Source organism: Bipolaris oryzae, assembly GCF_000523455.1.
Source record: "Bipolaris oryzae ATCC 44560 unplaced genomic scaffold scaffold_87, whole genome shotgun sequence".
Taxonomy (NCBI): Eukaryota; Fungi; Ascomycota; class Dothideomycetes; order Pleosporales; family Pleosporaceae; genus Bipolaris; species Bipolaris oryzae.
Window position 1 is genome coordinate 101,131 of NW_006911363.1, and position 14,794 is coordinate 115,924.

The 14,794-nt window shown below is 48.1% G+C and overlaps 7 protein-coding genes across 7 annotated transcripts; 6 read left to right on the top strand and 1 right to left on the bottom strand.

Moving 5' to 3' along the window:
- Nucleotides 1-427: 427 nt before the first annotated feature.
- COCMIDRAFT_98273 (uncharacterized protein) lies at nucleotides 428-2,199 on the top strand (the record flags this gene model as incomplete). The annotated part of the gene is made up of 4 exons (XM_007690920.1): nucleotides 428-511; nucleotides 574-1,683; nucleotides 1,817-1,968; nucleotides 2,037-2,199. 4 exons carry the CDS (start codon nucleotides 428-430, stop codon nucleotides 2,197-2,199), a joined length of 1,509 nt encoding a protein of 502 aa, XP_007689110.1.
- Nucleotides 2,200-2,793: 594 nt separating this feature from the next.
- On the bottom strand, nucleotides 2,794-4,143 carry COCMIDRAFT_98349 (uncharacterized protein; the record flags this gene model as incomplete). The annotated part of the gene is made up of 1 exon (XM_007690921.1): nucleotides 2,794-4,143. One exon carries the CDS (start codon nucleotides 4,141-4,143, stop codon nucleotides 2,794-2,796), a length of 1,350 nt encoding a protein of 449 aa, XP_007689111.1.
- Nucleotides 4,144-7,006: 2,863 nt separating this feature from the next.
- Nucleotides 7,007-7,594, top strand: COCMIDRAFT_6294 (uncharacterized protein; the record flags this gene model as incomplete). Its single annotated transcript, XM_007690878.1, has 1 exon — nucleotides 7,007-7,594. One exon carries the CDS (start codon nucleotides 7,007-7,009, stop codon nucleotides 7,592-7,594), a length of 588 nt encoding a protein of 195 aa, XP_007689068.1.
- Nucleotides 7,595-8,166: 572 nt separating this feature from the next.
- On the top strand, nucleotides 8,167-9,301 carry COCMIDRAFT_98357 (uncharacterized protein; the record flags this gene model as incomplete). The annotated part of the gene is made up of 2 exons (XM_007690922.1): nucleotides 8,167-8,673; nucleotides 8,720-9,301. Coding segments are annotated over 2 exons (1,089 nt in total), but the record flags the coding sequence as incomplete, so codon positions are not given.
- A 1,317-nt stretch (nucleotides 9,302-10,618) lies between these two features.
- Nucleotides 10,619-11,047, top strand: COCMIDRAFT_98312 (uncharacterized protein; the record flags this gene model as incomplete). The annotated part of the gene is made up of 1 exon (XM_007690923.1): nucleotides 10,619-11,047. The coding sequence occupies one exon, from the start codon at nucleotides 10,619-10,621 to the stop codon at nucleotides 11,045-11,047; it is 429 nt and encodes a 142-aa protein (XP_007689113.1).
- A 2,513-nt stretch (nucleotides 11,048-13,560) lies between these two features.
- Nucleotides 13,561-14,273, top strand: COCMIDRAFT_27293 (uncharacterized protein; the record flags this gene model as incomplete). The annotated part of the gene is made up of 2 exons (XM_007690885.1): nucleotides 13,561-13,754; nucleotides 13,811-14,273. 2 exons carry the CDS (start codon nucleotides 13,561-13,563, stop codon nucleotides 14,271-14,273), a joined length of 657 nt encoding a protein of 218 aa, XP_007689075.1.
- Nucleotides 14,274-14,524: 251 nt separating this feature from the next.
- Nucleotides 14,525-14,716, top strand: COCMIDRAFT_98356 (uncharacterized protein; the record flags this gene model as incomplete). The annotated part of the gene is made up of 1 exon (XM_007690924.1): nucleotides 14,525-14,716. A coding segment is annotated over one exon (192 nt), but the record flags the coding sequence as incomplete, so codon positions are not given.
- Between the last annotated feature and the right edge of the window lie 78 nt (nucleotides 14,717-14,794).

Genomic DNA, 14,794 nt, shown 5'->3' on the forward strand with positions numbered 1-14,794 from the left:
GGATGTTGAGAATGAGGTGTTGTTGTCTGTCCAGAGAACTGATGTTCACTGGGCTATATTTCATACATCTGTTCGGAGTGTTCGGCGCTCACGATATAATCTCGTCGAAAAGTCCGGCCGGAAGAGGACGCAGGGGTAAGCAACTGCCGGCCCAAGCAATCGCCACGAATGACTAAGAATCGCATAGCTGGTTTTCATCTCTGCGGTCGGCCGGATCCTGGTGATATGGATGCTACACGCCGACGGACTGCTGTCTAACCCAACTCCGAGTGGACATATTCGGTCGAGCACAAGTCGGTAACATATGCATCGGGTACTTACTCGCCCTTCAACCACTGCTGGAACAACAAATGTTATAGGGATAAATACAATGATAGGAAAGAGTCAGAGAGGATATGATATCACAGATTACCGAGCCGGTAACGCCATGGACGTGTTCAGAAACGAGGTGTTGCCTTGGTTGCCGCCGTTAGGCCAGACACTGGCAACAAGTGCACTATTGGCGGTGGTAGTAAGTCCCCTTCAAATATGCAGAGTCCAGTGTAAGTATGTATAGCTCACACTGTCGTTCAGTACTACATCACGAGCGCCATTTATTGTATCTACTTTCACCCTCTGTCCAAGTTTCCGGGGCCCAAATCTGCGGCCTTCTCTCGTATTCCATTTGCCATATCAGCTGTTCGTGGCCAGCAATACAAATGGATGGATAGTCTACACGAGCGTTATGGCAAGGTCGTCCGGGTGGGTCCCAATGAATTGACAACCATCTCATCCGGTGCGTGGAAAGATTTGTACCTCCAACGACCGCAGTTACCAAAAGACCCACACCCGCAAACGCCACCCCTGAATGGCGCCGACTCGCTCTTTACGGCGGATGGAAGCACGCATCAGCGTATGCGAAGAACACTTCTGAATGCATTCAACGACCGAGCTTTGCGTGCGCAGTCGCCTATAATCCAATCTCATACAGATCTGTTCATCCAGCGGTTGCGGCGCGAAGCAGCCAAAAGTGCCGATGGTGTCATTGACCTCGCAAAGTACTATGGTTATGCAGCCCTAGACATTGTTTCGGACCTGACATATGGCGAGAGTTTCCATGGTCTCGAGGGTGATAATGAGCACGGTTGGGTCATGGGTTTTTTCCTCGGCGCAAAGTTTGGTGCAGTACGCAATCATCTGAGCTACTTTTACCCGTTGGACAGAATATTTGGATACCTATTTTTGCAGCTCACGGCTAAAATCCGGAAGCGCAATTGGAAGTACACAGCCGACTTAGTCACCAAGCGCCTGGAGATGGGCGATCTTGGATCCTCGCGCTCTGATTTCGTATCACCCGTCATCGGCAATATCAATGAGACCAAGGAAAAGGGCATTACTCGCAACGAACTGAATACCCACTCACTCGCCATCACCATCGCTGGCTCTCAATTGCCTACAGTTGCACTGACCACGGCTACATATCTGCTCCTGACTCACCCCGTTCAACTGAAGCGTCTTCTTGCTGAAATTCGATCATCATTCCAACAAGAGTCCGAAATCAACGTCGTAACGACAGCCAATCTGCCCTATCTAGGCGCGGTTATCGATGAAACGTTGCGGATACATCACCCCACCCCGATACACCTGCCCCGACTGATTCCTTCCGAGGGACTACACGTAGACAATGAGTGGATCCCAGGTAATGTAAGTCTATAGACCGCTGGTCCACGTACCCTTCTTTTTCCACCCTGCTGTCATTCGTAGCTCTATCATCACGTTGACTAACACCTGGCTATTACCATAGACTGTAATGGGCATCGCTATGCACACTGCACAGACATCGCCTCAAAATTGGACCGAACCGTTGACATTCCACCCTGAGAGGTTTCTGCCCCTTACCCATCCTCTATATGACGCTCGTTTCAGCAAGGATGACACAGAGGCATTCAAACCCTTCTCCATTGGTACTCGCAACTGTATAGGCGGGAGGTATGTTAACTTTGGAGACATGTCTTCTTACCATGGCCTCGTCTATTGTGGTTTCTAACACCATGCAGGGTCTTCCTCGCCGAAGCGCGAATCCTAATTGCACGTACGCTCTGGAACTTCGAGTTTAGCCTCGAGCCAGGTGGCCGGGTAGACGACTGGCTGGATCAAAAGGCTTATCTTGTGTTTGAGCCCAAACCGCTTCGCGTTAGGCTGGTCGAAAAAACGATATGAGTACAATTCATCAAGATTGGTCATTGGAACGATCATATCTTGGTTACGTTTGTTGTATTTGTGACATGCATAGATATGGTCCGTGACCTCCTAGTTTCGGACCTTTCAGAAATGGCGTGGATGAACAATTGCACTATCCGAGAGCTCGAAATCATGCGTACAAATAAGTACATACTGCTGTGATTGCCGGCATACACGTGGAGACGCTAAGAATGAAGATCAGCCTCTTCTTCGGGTGACTCTCTGCCGGATCCATTAGAGAGAAGCCTTAAGCTATTGTTGGAAACTTCAATCAATTGTGTACGATTACAGTGCACATATAGCTCTTAGTCTCTCTACCCCAGCTTATGCCCCCCTCCCCTCCCCCCACTTACTGGTGGTTTGCAGACAAAGTATCGGCCTACCACAATATATCCATCCTATCACTCGCGCAGAAAGTGACCGAACTCGTAATATGCGGGTCTATCAGTGCTTATGTAAAAGCCTCACAACTGCAACGTCAGGAAACAATATGAAGGGAGAGAAAAGGGCCGATGGCCTCATCACACATAGCCCTACATATGCTCAAGAAGGTCCGATAAAGTGTATCTTATTTCAAAGACTATACTGTGGCCGGTGACGGGTAGATCGAAAAAAGCACTTAATGCAAGCAATCGAATCTCGCATGGATTGTATGCCATCCACCCCCAAGTTGCGTTCTTCAAGGATCGTACTGAGTAGTCTCGGCGAGACAGCCTTGCGCAAGAGGCCGCACGTGCCCTGGCCGTTGAGCGGAAAGCTCATGGGGCCACTCATACTCCCCATTCCACCTTCTACCTGCGGATTGCATATTCGCGCCTCGTGCGGCAAATCCAAAGCCATCTCAATCTCCGCCAACAGATCTACATTCATATGCAGCAAGAGTCGTGCGCGAAATGTTTCGCTAGCGTTGACGCAAGTACCACCGACGGTGAAGAACGGAAAATTCGACCGTGGCACCAGCGCACCCGATGGGCCGTTACCGTTGCTACCGTTGCCGTTGCCTCCCCCACTGCCACTGCCACTACCACCTAGATAGCGGAGCATTGTCCGGTATAGTGTATTGTGCAGCTGGACTAACCGCACGTAAGGGATCAGCAACTGAAATGCGGCTGACATGTCCAGTTGCAGACTGGGCTGACAGGGCTGCCCGTCGTCTGTCCACGCATTGCCAAATCTGCTACTCTGATTGGATATAAACGTCTCATCTAGTGAGAGCAAGCAGTTCAGATACTCGGTGGAGCTGCGTAGGACGTCGCTGACGAGGTCCTGCATGACAATGCTGTCGCCGACTTTTTGGTACTTTGTCGTTTGCTCATGGAGGTCCAGACCGATCTTTGCCAGGCGCTGCATACTGCTTCGTGGACCTTGCTCGCTGTCACATGCACTACTTGCTGGCCGTGCAAAGTCGATGGCATCGTCGTCTTCGAGCATGATATCGGCTGCGTACGTATCGGAGCTACTAAACATAGCTCCAGTGTCTTGACTCGAGCACGGCGTGAGGAATTCCATCTCAAGCGTTGAAAATGCGAAGTCATTCTTTGTCGAAGCATCGGTCGTGTCGTACGGCGTTATATCGTCAAAGAAAATGGCCATGTTTTGCATATCAAGCGTTTTTTCCGTGTCTTCCGTCATTGTGTCGGGGTGGGTCGCTTCATCGAGTAGCTCGTTTGGTTGTGAGGCTGAACAATGCATTGTCCGGTTTGCCTGTCGAGATCGCGATGTCTTTGGCCGTCCCATCGGCTTGGATGGAACGTAGGTACATGCCACATCCGCCTTCCTGCACCGGTCACATTTGCTTGAGTCTGCTGCACGTGTCGATTTGATACATTTGAGTTTCTGTGTACGGCAACGAATGCATGCCACTCTCTTGGAGATATCCGAGGAGGGAAGGAGGTTGCTCAGCTGGGGTGAGTTGCTGTTCATTGTACTCTGTTGGTAATGCTGTTGGACTGTTGGAGCTCTCTGATAGATACCTGGTCTTCCTTATGAATTAAGCATTTCCTAACCCTGTATCAAGCACGGCGCCACGCTATTTCACGCTCGTAAACTACCCATGCTGAGATCCCTTCAGTCGTCTTTCTCGCTTCACTTCCGTATTTCTCTCCATCTTGCCCACTACGTGAGCATTGTTATCTTTCTTGTTGCGGAGTCTCTTCGGTCGCCACAGTGACACCGACAACCTTCCCAAGTGACCTTTAGTACAAGAAACTAAGTGGAGCGTGCGGGTTGACCCGAAACATATCATGCTACTATTTTCAAAGTACGGCTTATTTGAATTGCCGTGATCGAGGGTCCGATAGCCAATCTGCAAATTAGCGCTGGCTAAATTGGATGTATGAAGGATACTCAGTGCCTAATACGGAGGAGCAAAACCGCTCATCAGTCTCATGGCAACTATGCCGGTATGTTTCGTGACCGCCTTGTATCACTTGCAATCGGCCTGCATACGAATGAGTCACCTTGACCAGTCCGACCTCTTAAGAAAGGTCAATCTCATTGAGCGCATAGTACTAGATGTTCAGACAGATATAGTCGTTGCAAAAGCCTCCAGACTTCGATGCAACAACGTTTATCGTCCCTTCACCCATTTACCGGTCTGCAGAGTGATGGTTTCCCAGTATCTATATTTTTTTTGATAAATAGCATCGAAATGTCGGTTACCAATGCTAGTCCTTCAAGTTACGACTCAGTTCCATGTGCTAGATGAGGTGATTAAGTCTAGCATCATTGTATTAAGCCACTGTACATGACCTAGCAGCGCGCTCCCCTCCTGAGACTATCAGACTCGTTTTCATAGAGATCATACGCCTGAGCTGCCCCCTCTCTATAGGTATTCACAAAAGAGTATCTTTGAAATGATAACTAATTTTAAATTTGGTAATTATATGTTGTAACGCGTTGTAACATATATCAAAGATCCTCGGCACACGTCTAAAGGTGCCTCAAATCATGCATAAGTATCAAGCCATGAATCGTCGCATGATTTTCTTAGTCGCTCGCTTGAATCGCGTCGGCATCACTTAGATCAGTTTCCACCGAAATGTCTATGATTGGGTGGGCTATACCATATAGGATATATACATATATATCACGTGATAACGTCTACTTTTCCTTGACCCTTGATCTCTGCTACAGCAATCTTGCGATACGTTGGTGTTTCCCTTATGATATATTCAACATGGAGTACGATAGGTACTCCAAAGATAGTCGGGGCAATAAGCCATCATGATATCACAGCAAGACTGCGCTTAAATATAATAGCAAAACGGATAAGCTCAGGAGCACATTTTCTGCCTCCCGCACTACCTAGAGCGTCATAACAGAGTTACGTCGTTTTGGTCGTAGCATTATAGTTAAGTGCATAGGCAGGCTATTCAGCCCTGTACGTATGCGTGGCGGATGTAGTGTTAAACGTGTCATGATAGTTAAGGGTTGCAGACGCTCTAAAATACGCTGCAAGCGGGTATTAATCTGGTGAAAAAGTGGCTGTAGGTCGGAAGCCAACGCTGAGAATATTGCCAGTTATCGGGGTCTAACTCTAGCGAAACAACTCTAGAAATGGGTGGAGAAGGTCTATAGCTTCGATGATTAAATCCCCTTCAATGCTGCCGCTGTAGACCCGCCCGAAACGACGATAAACTTTTTTTCTTCTCCCAGCGCGTTTACTACTCCTTCAGTCTCTATATCCTCTAATGTAGATAGCGACGCAGGTATATTCAGTTCTGCGAAAAGTACCAAAGTTACGGTTAAAATACCGATGCTTAAAGTTGCTATATCTACCTAAGTAATTCTATCTAGAATACTAAGTAGCAGATCTATACTTGTGGACACATAGGTGGCGAACGTGCTATCTATAGGTTTTCAGCGATTATACTATACACCTCCCTATATAATCGGTTGCTGATTTATAATCTATATTCTATCGAGGTCTTGTTACTAAGTATGAATATAGTGTCCGCAAATTCGTAACCTGAGATATAGTTAGGGGCGGAATTGAATTCTAGGATCTTTCCGTCGATGGGGTTCAGCGCTATAGTAGCGGTGCGAATGACGGCACCTTCGGAAAGGAGAGGAGTAATAGGAACTGTGCGATAAATTTCAAACGCGCCATTGCCCGTGATTTTGATGGCTATTGATACATTTCGGGGCGATGTCAAGTTTATGAGAGAAGTATTCGAGACATGCGATGACATGCCCAATACCTAAGGAGTCATTGGTTAGCGCTTCATCTCCATCAGCCCAACCGGCTGAATACATAGCTTTCGTAACTAGTAAAAGCAGGCCTCCGAACTGAGCTCAACCTCGCAAGCCTGGCGCACTTACGAAATCCCAGCTTCATCTTCTAATGGCGCATGCGGGCAGCGGTGCTATCGACTATCTAGGAGAAAATGTCCAGGCCGTTCAACAACCATCTACTAGCTTCGCATGCTACGTATGATCGATTGCGAAGATTTCTCACAAGATAAGCCTCACCCACTAGATTATCTCTCCACGTATAGGATAGGAAAGTCGGTGCATCTCGTCCATTCGAGATAGTTGCACTCAATATCATGAAGATTGTTGTGATGAGCTACAATCAACATCAACATGTATCTCATGCTTTTTTCCCATATACGAAGTTCAACGGAATGAAGTTGGCGTGTGTTGATTGGAGGTGGCGCTCCTCAGCTGCACGGCCAAGAGCATCCGGTGCATCTAGACTAAGACTCAGCTGAACATCGACCCCTCTCCTATATCAAAAACATAATCACGTATTCTATCACTCCTCGTGTTGTAATTCACAATCATGCGTCGTCTACTTGGAAAATTCAAGACACAGGTGGAAAAAAGTCCTGAAGCTGAGAGTAGCGAAAGCAAATCCTCGACCAATCGACCACAGACTCCTCTTACTAACCGAAAAGCGAGTTCTCTGCCAGTGGCTCAAACATCCTATTCTCCTCATTCTGAAAGCGCACTAGCCTCTAGCACTTTTGATACTTTGGAAGAAAGCATCCGTCGCCCAGGAAATGGCTACAACCCGGAAGCAGAGGCCGCATGGGCTGAGTGGATATCACGGAACCAAGGCGATGGGCCTTGTGATTCTGGATCTGCCGTTCGCGCCGCCTGTCGTGTTCTGGCGGAGTCAGCCAAACCTAATCCAGCAAATACTGAACTGCGAAAGTGGCGTCGTGAGCAACTGGGATTGGCCCCGGGGGACGATCCGGAGTGGGACATGGACGAAACGGATCAACGTGAACTTGAACAGTCGTATGCGGATGCCTACAGAGTCCCCGAAGATCCCGCTGTGAGGACAGCGGTGGACATCATTAATATGACGCTTGAAAAGTTAGATGTAAATTTGAAACACGGTAAACACACAGAAATTCCAACGTAGGTATTATTTCTTATCTTCTACGGCGCGATTTTCCTTTCAGCTCTCTTGGGATGAATTTGGCTAGCCATTGGACTTGGAGCTGATGATTACTGTGGAACAGAGATCATTTGCCTACCGTCGCATGGCCCTTTGGTACGCGGAACACCCACCCCAACGATCGTGTATGCGTGCCTTGCGCCAAACAACCGTTGCATCGGATGATGGTATGCAACAAGCCTCAAGGACGTGCAGTAGTATTCCGGTTGGACGAGATCAAGAGTACTGCCACTACCCCAGGCTGCCCAATGTGTCGGGTCCTTTTGTCCACGTTTCGAGGGAGCAAGCAACCCTTAGCCGATATTGAGAAACCAATTTTCGGAGAGAATACGGTGATTCGAGTCTGGTGGGACACATGGGCGTCGCTAATACGTGTGGTGCCTAAAAACGGCCAAATCGCCGTCCAGACGATAGGAGAAAGCAGGCGATTCTACACTGAGATGGTCAGCGGTCTGTTATGCAGTTTGAACGAGAAAGCATGTGCAAATGAAAGCATGCTACTCCCTTCAGCCAATTGCGCATACGGTTTCCAGCTCATGGAGTCGCCGTATTCCGATGATAGCCGAATATGCCCGTGGTTTGGCAATGGAAGATTAGTAGGAAGTCAGGTGGCAACCGACCGAGTGCGTGCCTGGCTGGGCCGATGTTTGGTGGACCACGAAGGGAAATGTAGACTGCCAGGTCCAAAACCATATCATGCAGGATTCCGGGTGATCGACGTCGAGATGCGATGCATCGTGGAAGAGATAGATGCTAGCCGCCCCGACGGCACATACGCAGCGCTCTCGTATGTATGGGGTAAGTCTGCACAGCTGTTGAATACTGCGGAGACACGAGACAGACTGGGAATACCGGGTGGACTAAGCGACTCGCATGCAGACATACCGCAGACTATCAAAGATGCCATGGTTCTCGCTGAGAGAATGGGATTTAAATATCTGTGGGTAGATGCATTGTGCATTCGTCAAGATGACAATGAGGATAAAGGCGCCCAGCTCGGCCAAATGGACCAGGTCTACTCAAGGGCGTTAGTAACTATAGTAGTACGTTGTTGCCGTTCATCTCTTGCAGCTCGCTTACACCTCACAGTCTGCCTGTGGCCAAGATTGTAACTCTGGGCTTGCCGGAGTGCAGCCCGAATCTCGTTCCTTTAGACCAGAGATCGAAACAATCGAAGGCATCCAACTTTCTCCCTTCGCCGAGCCATTACGCGCTAGCGTCCTCTCGTCTGAGTGGGACAATAGAGGGTGGACTTTGCAAGAGAAGCTGCTATCGCATCGGGTGATCGTGGTGACTCCCACCCAAATGTTCTGGAAATGCTCTCAAGGGACTTGGTACGAAGACTGCAAGCTCGAGACACCTCTGGCTCACTCGATTGCGGCGGAATCTGATTGGGGATTTTTCGACGACGAGTCTGCGGATCACTTTGACCGCTATCAGCACCTGGCTACAGCATTCGTGTTTCGTCAATTCTCGCACGAGAGGGACGCCGAAGACGCCATCAAGGGGATCAATCGAAAACTCTCAGTAGGATTAGGATCCGCGTTCCACTGTGGCATTCCAGAAAAGTATTTAGATGCGGTCATTATCTGGGACTGGCCTGGCGCTTATAATCGCGCATGGCTCCCACGCCTGAAATATTTTCCCAGTTGGTCCTGGATCTCACTCTCCATTCATGATGGTACTCGCGCGATCACCAACAATCACCCCTCAATGCTCTGGGGCGCGGTGACTAACGTCACGGAGTATATGGACTCGCATACCCGGTTGCGCAGAGCAAAATCGCCGAAGATTTGCTCACTGGTAGAGTATTATCGCTTCAACTATGATGGTGATGCGACCAAGATTGAATCATGCGTTTTTCAGGGCAATACTGACAAGGAATTCGCAGAGTATTTGATTGAGCGCCAGCTCCTTGTTCATCTGCCCATGCTCCCACTCCGCTTCTACTCGACTGTCGAAGAGTACGTGGAACTCGCCACCGTGCTTCGAACGAATCCGCAAGCTCATTGTCTGTTTCCGCACGCTATGCGTGTACTGCTTCCACGGATGCTCGGATTTTTTGCGCAAACTGCGCGTCTTTACGTTAGTCCTGCTGTGGAGCCAGTCACAATGAGTTCCAGGCCGACCAAGTTTAATGTTGCATTGGACGAGAGTGAAGAACAGATGATTGGCTCAGTCACGCTGGACAATTGGTATCGATCGACGCAGCCCAGTAGAATGCTTTTTGCGGTCGTGGCACGCCATGTCAGTAATGGGCCGCATGCAACGCTGCCTCGAGCTTCAGGCTGGTTCTTCCATTGCTTACTATTGGAAGATGCGTTTGATGCGGAGTCGCGCAAGGTATTAGGACCGTATTCAGAAATGGTGTATCGGAAGGTAGCTGTAATGTTTGATGTCGACTGTCAGCATTGGGAGAAAGCGGAACCGGGCATTGACATGATCATGTTGATTTAATAACATTCACTACAAGCAAACCCCTGATAATGATATGACGGCTGAAGTGATAAGCGGAGTTTCATCGCGTATAGCGTATGCACATGTAGACCCGGTGGTTGTTCAGAGTGACCCAGGAGTCATCCGGGACGGTCCTGGATAAGTTCCTAGGGTAGCTGCGGCGAAGGCTCCAACGTAGGCACCCGGCCTGTCACATGACATAGCATATCCCATACCACCCCAGGTTTCCGTTCTGTATCAAGCAATTCATCCGGTTGCCCCTCGGCAATTCTCACTTAATAAGTTATGAATATCATCAAGGTTGACTACAGGGAGTATATATTGATAAGTAAGCTAATAAGGCAGTTTATTTATCACAAAGCGAAAAGGAAGTTTACGCATCCATTTTGAGATGAACATATAAAGAGAGGAAGCTCTTCTCGAGTTCACAAGATAGTACAATTCACAGCTCTCACTATTTATAGCACTCCTACCAATAATACGAACACCGACACTCGCTCAAGTGTATACGCAAAGAACACCAGTACAATGATGTTCGCCCGCAACCTCTTCGTCAGCCTTCTCGCTGCTACCACTGCCTCCTCCTCACCTATTGCCGAGGACGCTACCCTTGCGACCCGCCAGACCACGTGGACGTGCCCTGACTTCGGCCAAGGATTTGCCGGTCGCCCGGTCGTCACACCAGCCACCGCCAACAACGGTCGCTGTTGCACGACAGGCTGGAGCTACATTTGGGGCGAAGGGCGTGAGGCTTGCTGTCGCAACGATCCGGCCCTACTCGAGGACCCGACTTACAAGTACGCGCTACCCTGCAGCAGCGAGTTTTGGGCTACAGGTGATAAGGCTCTGCTGCTGAGGAACTGCAACCTCTCAGACCGGCCAAATTACCGCTGCAGTGCCGCCTGCGATGGCGTCCCGTGGCTGTACCCTACGCCGAAGCCCTGTCCGGCCAAGAACTAAGGGGTTTCGCCTCCGGACGGCTGTTACTTATTCTCGGCTATACGACAAGGCCAGGCCTCGTTCGGCTAATAACTCCGGTGTTACCATGTACAACAGCTCCTTTCGTGAATCGTTTTTTATATTGAGTATTCAACCTACCCATATCTTGAATCTCCAAAGAATTGATGGCTTAATAAGAGAATATATTTTGTTGCCGTGCGAATCTTCACTACTAGTCCCTGTTTGACGGAAAACTTTCTCTAGATAACATCACACTCGTTTGCACAACTGGCTTTCAGTTTGCGCCGTACACGAGATACTCAATTCACGGAGGCCAATGCATTCCTTAACATACCCTGAACCTTATCTGAAGTTATTTACATAGCCGAGGTCTCTACAAAGGCGATTAGTAGAAACAAAAGTTGCTCATTTGTGATACGTGGAGCTAATCGTAGTAAAAAGCAGCCTCTCTTTACATGTATGCGCCAGGGACGATATCCATCACACATATATTCTTTTTGGCTAGCGTAACAGAAAGCGCTCATCTAATCTATGATTGGTCGACTTCCGGTAAGTAGTTATGCAGCTTAGTTTGTATAACATATATAACATCGTCTTGCGAATTGTACTGCGTTGTGACCTCTCAGCCACACTTTCTGGTTCAAGGACTCATGCTTGGGCACCTCATTGATGTTATATTTGTCCCAAGATTCGGCTTGGACCCAAGCATTGGATGATCTGAGCTTGTTGTCACGTTCCTCTTGCTCAGGTCCATAAGGAAGTGTTGGCCGGCGAGCTTTTATGGTGCTTCATTCTTGGGCCCCTTTATATCACGGTTGTCGAATCTCTTGAGGTGTCTTAAGCACTTTCGGAATATCATTCGTTGAATGTGCGCGCTCCAGGCACTCTACAAGTGTTGCTGCATCTTCGAGTACCATGCTACCTCCCTAAGAGCATGGGTGTCTTGTTTCAATATCAGAGCGACGGTATTGACCCACTCGTTCCACCCAGAAATGGGCACCACGGGCAACATCGCCTATCGGAACAATCTTTCTACGGCCATCAACCCACAACGAGGGCATAATATCTTTCAATCGCCAAACTCGAGCTTCTTCAGCATAGGAAATCATTCTTTATATAACGAATGAAAAGTCACGGAAAGATTTTTCAAAACGCTCCGTATCATGACTACGATGTTTTCCCTCTTCTTGAAGTAATGGCTGGCATGGTAGCAGTAGAGACCTAGGAGCCATTCATCCATGACTAACATCAATTAATAGAGACTACTAGTCAATCATCAGATCTATATCTACTCCGTCGAACTAGCATAACAGTAATACTCGCGAAGGGACCTCACCACAACCTTATGTGATGTATAGATTTAGACGTTTCTTCCTTAGATCTACTATAGCCGCAGGTGTAGTCACATGCGTTATAGATATGCCACTACCGCGAACATAAACCAGGGCGGGGCGCGACGCTTCTGCGAACACTAGACCCAATATCTACGATATGTATTAGTAAGAACTGGTCTTGAGCTTCATTTCGCGAAGTGATATATTGAGTTCTACTCATTATCAACCCCAATGACAGGCTGCAACTTCAACCATTTTCTATATTCGATGTTCACCGTCACCAGATGTAGGTTACGTTATGGGGGAAGGCATTAAGTGGTGACATTACTACTCCGTATAATAGAGATGTTTTGTATCTTCCGAAGTACTACCGAAAAGACGGCCTCATGGTTCGACTGCCCCTGCCTCTGCCGGCCATTTAGTCTACTTTGAACAATTGGCCGCAACCGACGTCATCCACTATCTCCACAACAGGCTCATACACAGTAGATTTTAAAAGCTCCCTTTACGAACTGCTGTGCAATTCAATAGCACACATTGGCAGGTCGCGACCGACCTAGCTTACATCTATTTATAATCAGTTGGCAGGGGCGCGCTGTAACTCCTAGGCTTTAATAATAACTCCCCGCATTTCCCCGTGTTTCATCGGCAATAGCCCCTCTCGTCCCATCCAGCTTGGCGCTCCAGGTCAGTGACTATGCTCACGTTGCTGGCAAACGAACAAAATTGCAGTAAATGACCGACAGGCCATTGTTCCTGGCCTTTTATGGTAATGGTAACAGCTGCGACGCTAGTGTCTCATGTGGACCTCCAGTGTAGCTTTGTCTCTACTATCAAGCGGCCCGCCTTCTCTTTCAGCAGCATTCTCTAGGACGCTGAGCTTGGCAATACTGCATTGAATGCATTGTATCGCTGGCGAATTATGCCATCAACGGCTGTCAAACGTGTCAGCCAAGAGGCTGATACAATGCTCTAAAAAAAGTAGGTACTTGTGATAAGTGATTACATGGTCTGGTAGGTTGCGATAGGTATATATATACCTGGACATCTTGATATCCCTTTCAAATTATCTAGGCACCACTTCTATAAGCAACACACTTATTCTACAACGGTACATTTGAAGATTGAGCTTCTGCAAGCCTCTAACTCTTTACGAGTTTGCCTTCTTATCACTTCATTATGGCATTCCGCACGTTCGCTCTTCTGCTTACTACAAGTTCCCTTATCGCTGGAGGATATGGCTCGAGCCTTCATCCTTCCCTCTTTGAAAAACGTCAAACATGCCCAACATGCCCCCTTGGTGGCAATCCCATCGCCAAACTTGTGAAATTTTTTATCGCGGGAGGAGATCAGCAAAGCAGGGAAGATTGCAGGTAGGGAGTACACCCGAGTAATGTTATACGTTGACTGATGGTCTATCTTCTCTTAGAATGGAATCTGTATTTGGTCTTCCTTCTGACCTTGGAGGAGAGGGATCCGGGCAATTCGAGGCCGCAGTCCGTGTCAATTTCGACGAAGACCAGCTTGCTTGCTCTGTGGAGGGCGTTTCCCTCCCGATTGGCAATGAAGTTGAAGATACTGTGTGTGTTTCTGGAGGATGCTCCGTCTCGGAAGTCACAGACCAGAGCGCCCTTGTCACTTGGGGGGCCTGTATCGTCCGGCCTAATACCCCCGTTTCCGAGAATCAGCCACTTACAGATGCTGAGTGTATCCCTGCTCAGGGTGCTATACGGTTTGCGAGGTTCCACGATACTGGAGATTGCAGCGGCACTGAAACCGTCACGGAGCTAACTGTTGGTGGACGCAGCACTACTGAGTTTTCGCCCAACGATGGTGGCGGCATTTTCTTTGGTGGCATCGTTACCAGATGTAGCACTGTCGCCGCTGCTTGATATCTAGCATAGCAATCCTAGCTATCGCGATGTAGATCGTTGCATAGAATTAGTGCAAGCAATGTTATAGAACAAGATTGTTGTAGAATCACGTTACCAACACCAGGATACGAAATTGACTCGCAAGTCTCAAGTGTGCTATCAGGCTACATATTAACCACGAATACGATTAGAGTAACAATAAGGTGCTGAATATCTATATTCAGCAGGAGCTCGTCTAGTCAGAAGTCGTCTCTACTATTGATAAGCCCAAGCCAATCGCACTATTGCAAGTTACTGAGGATCTGAACTTGTTCTTATGGGTATACGATGGATACGGGGGCATGCAATTCTTATTTAGAGTCATCCTATCCTCAATCCCTGACAGGATTAAGGTCAAAATCGACCTTAATCTTAGATTTCTTGGCGACTTTGCAGACCTTAATCCTGCAGAAAAGGATTAAGGTTAGAATAGCTAAAAAATATGTATAACTTCTATCACAGATGCAGAAAACTCATGCGAATTCAATAAACCACTTTTT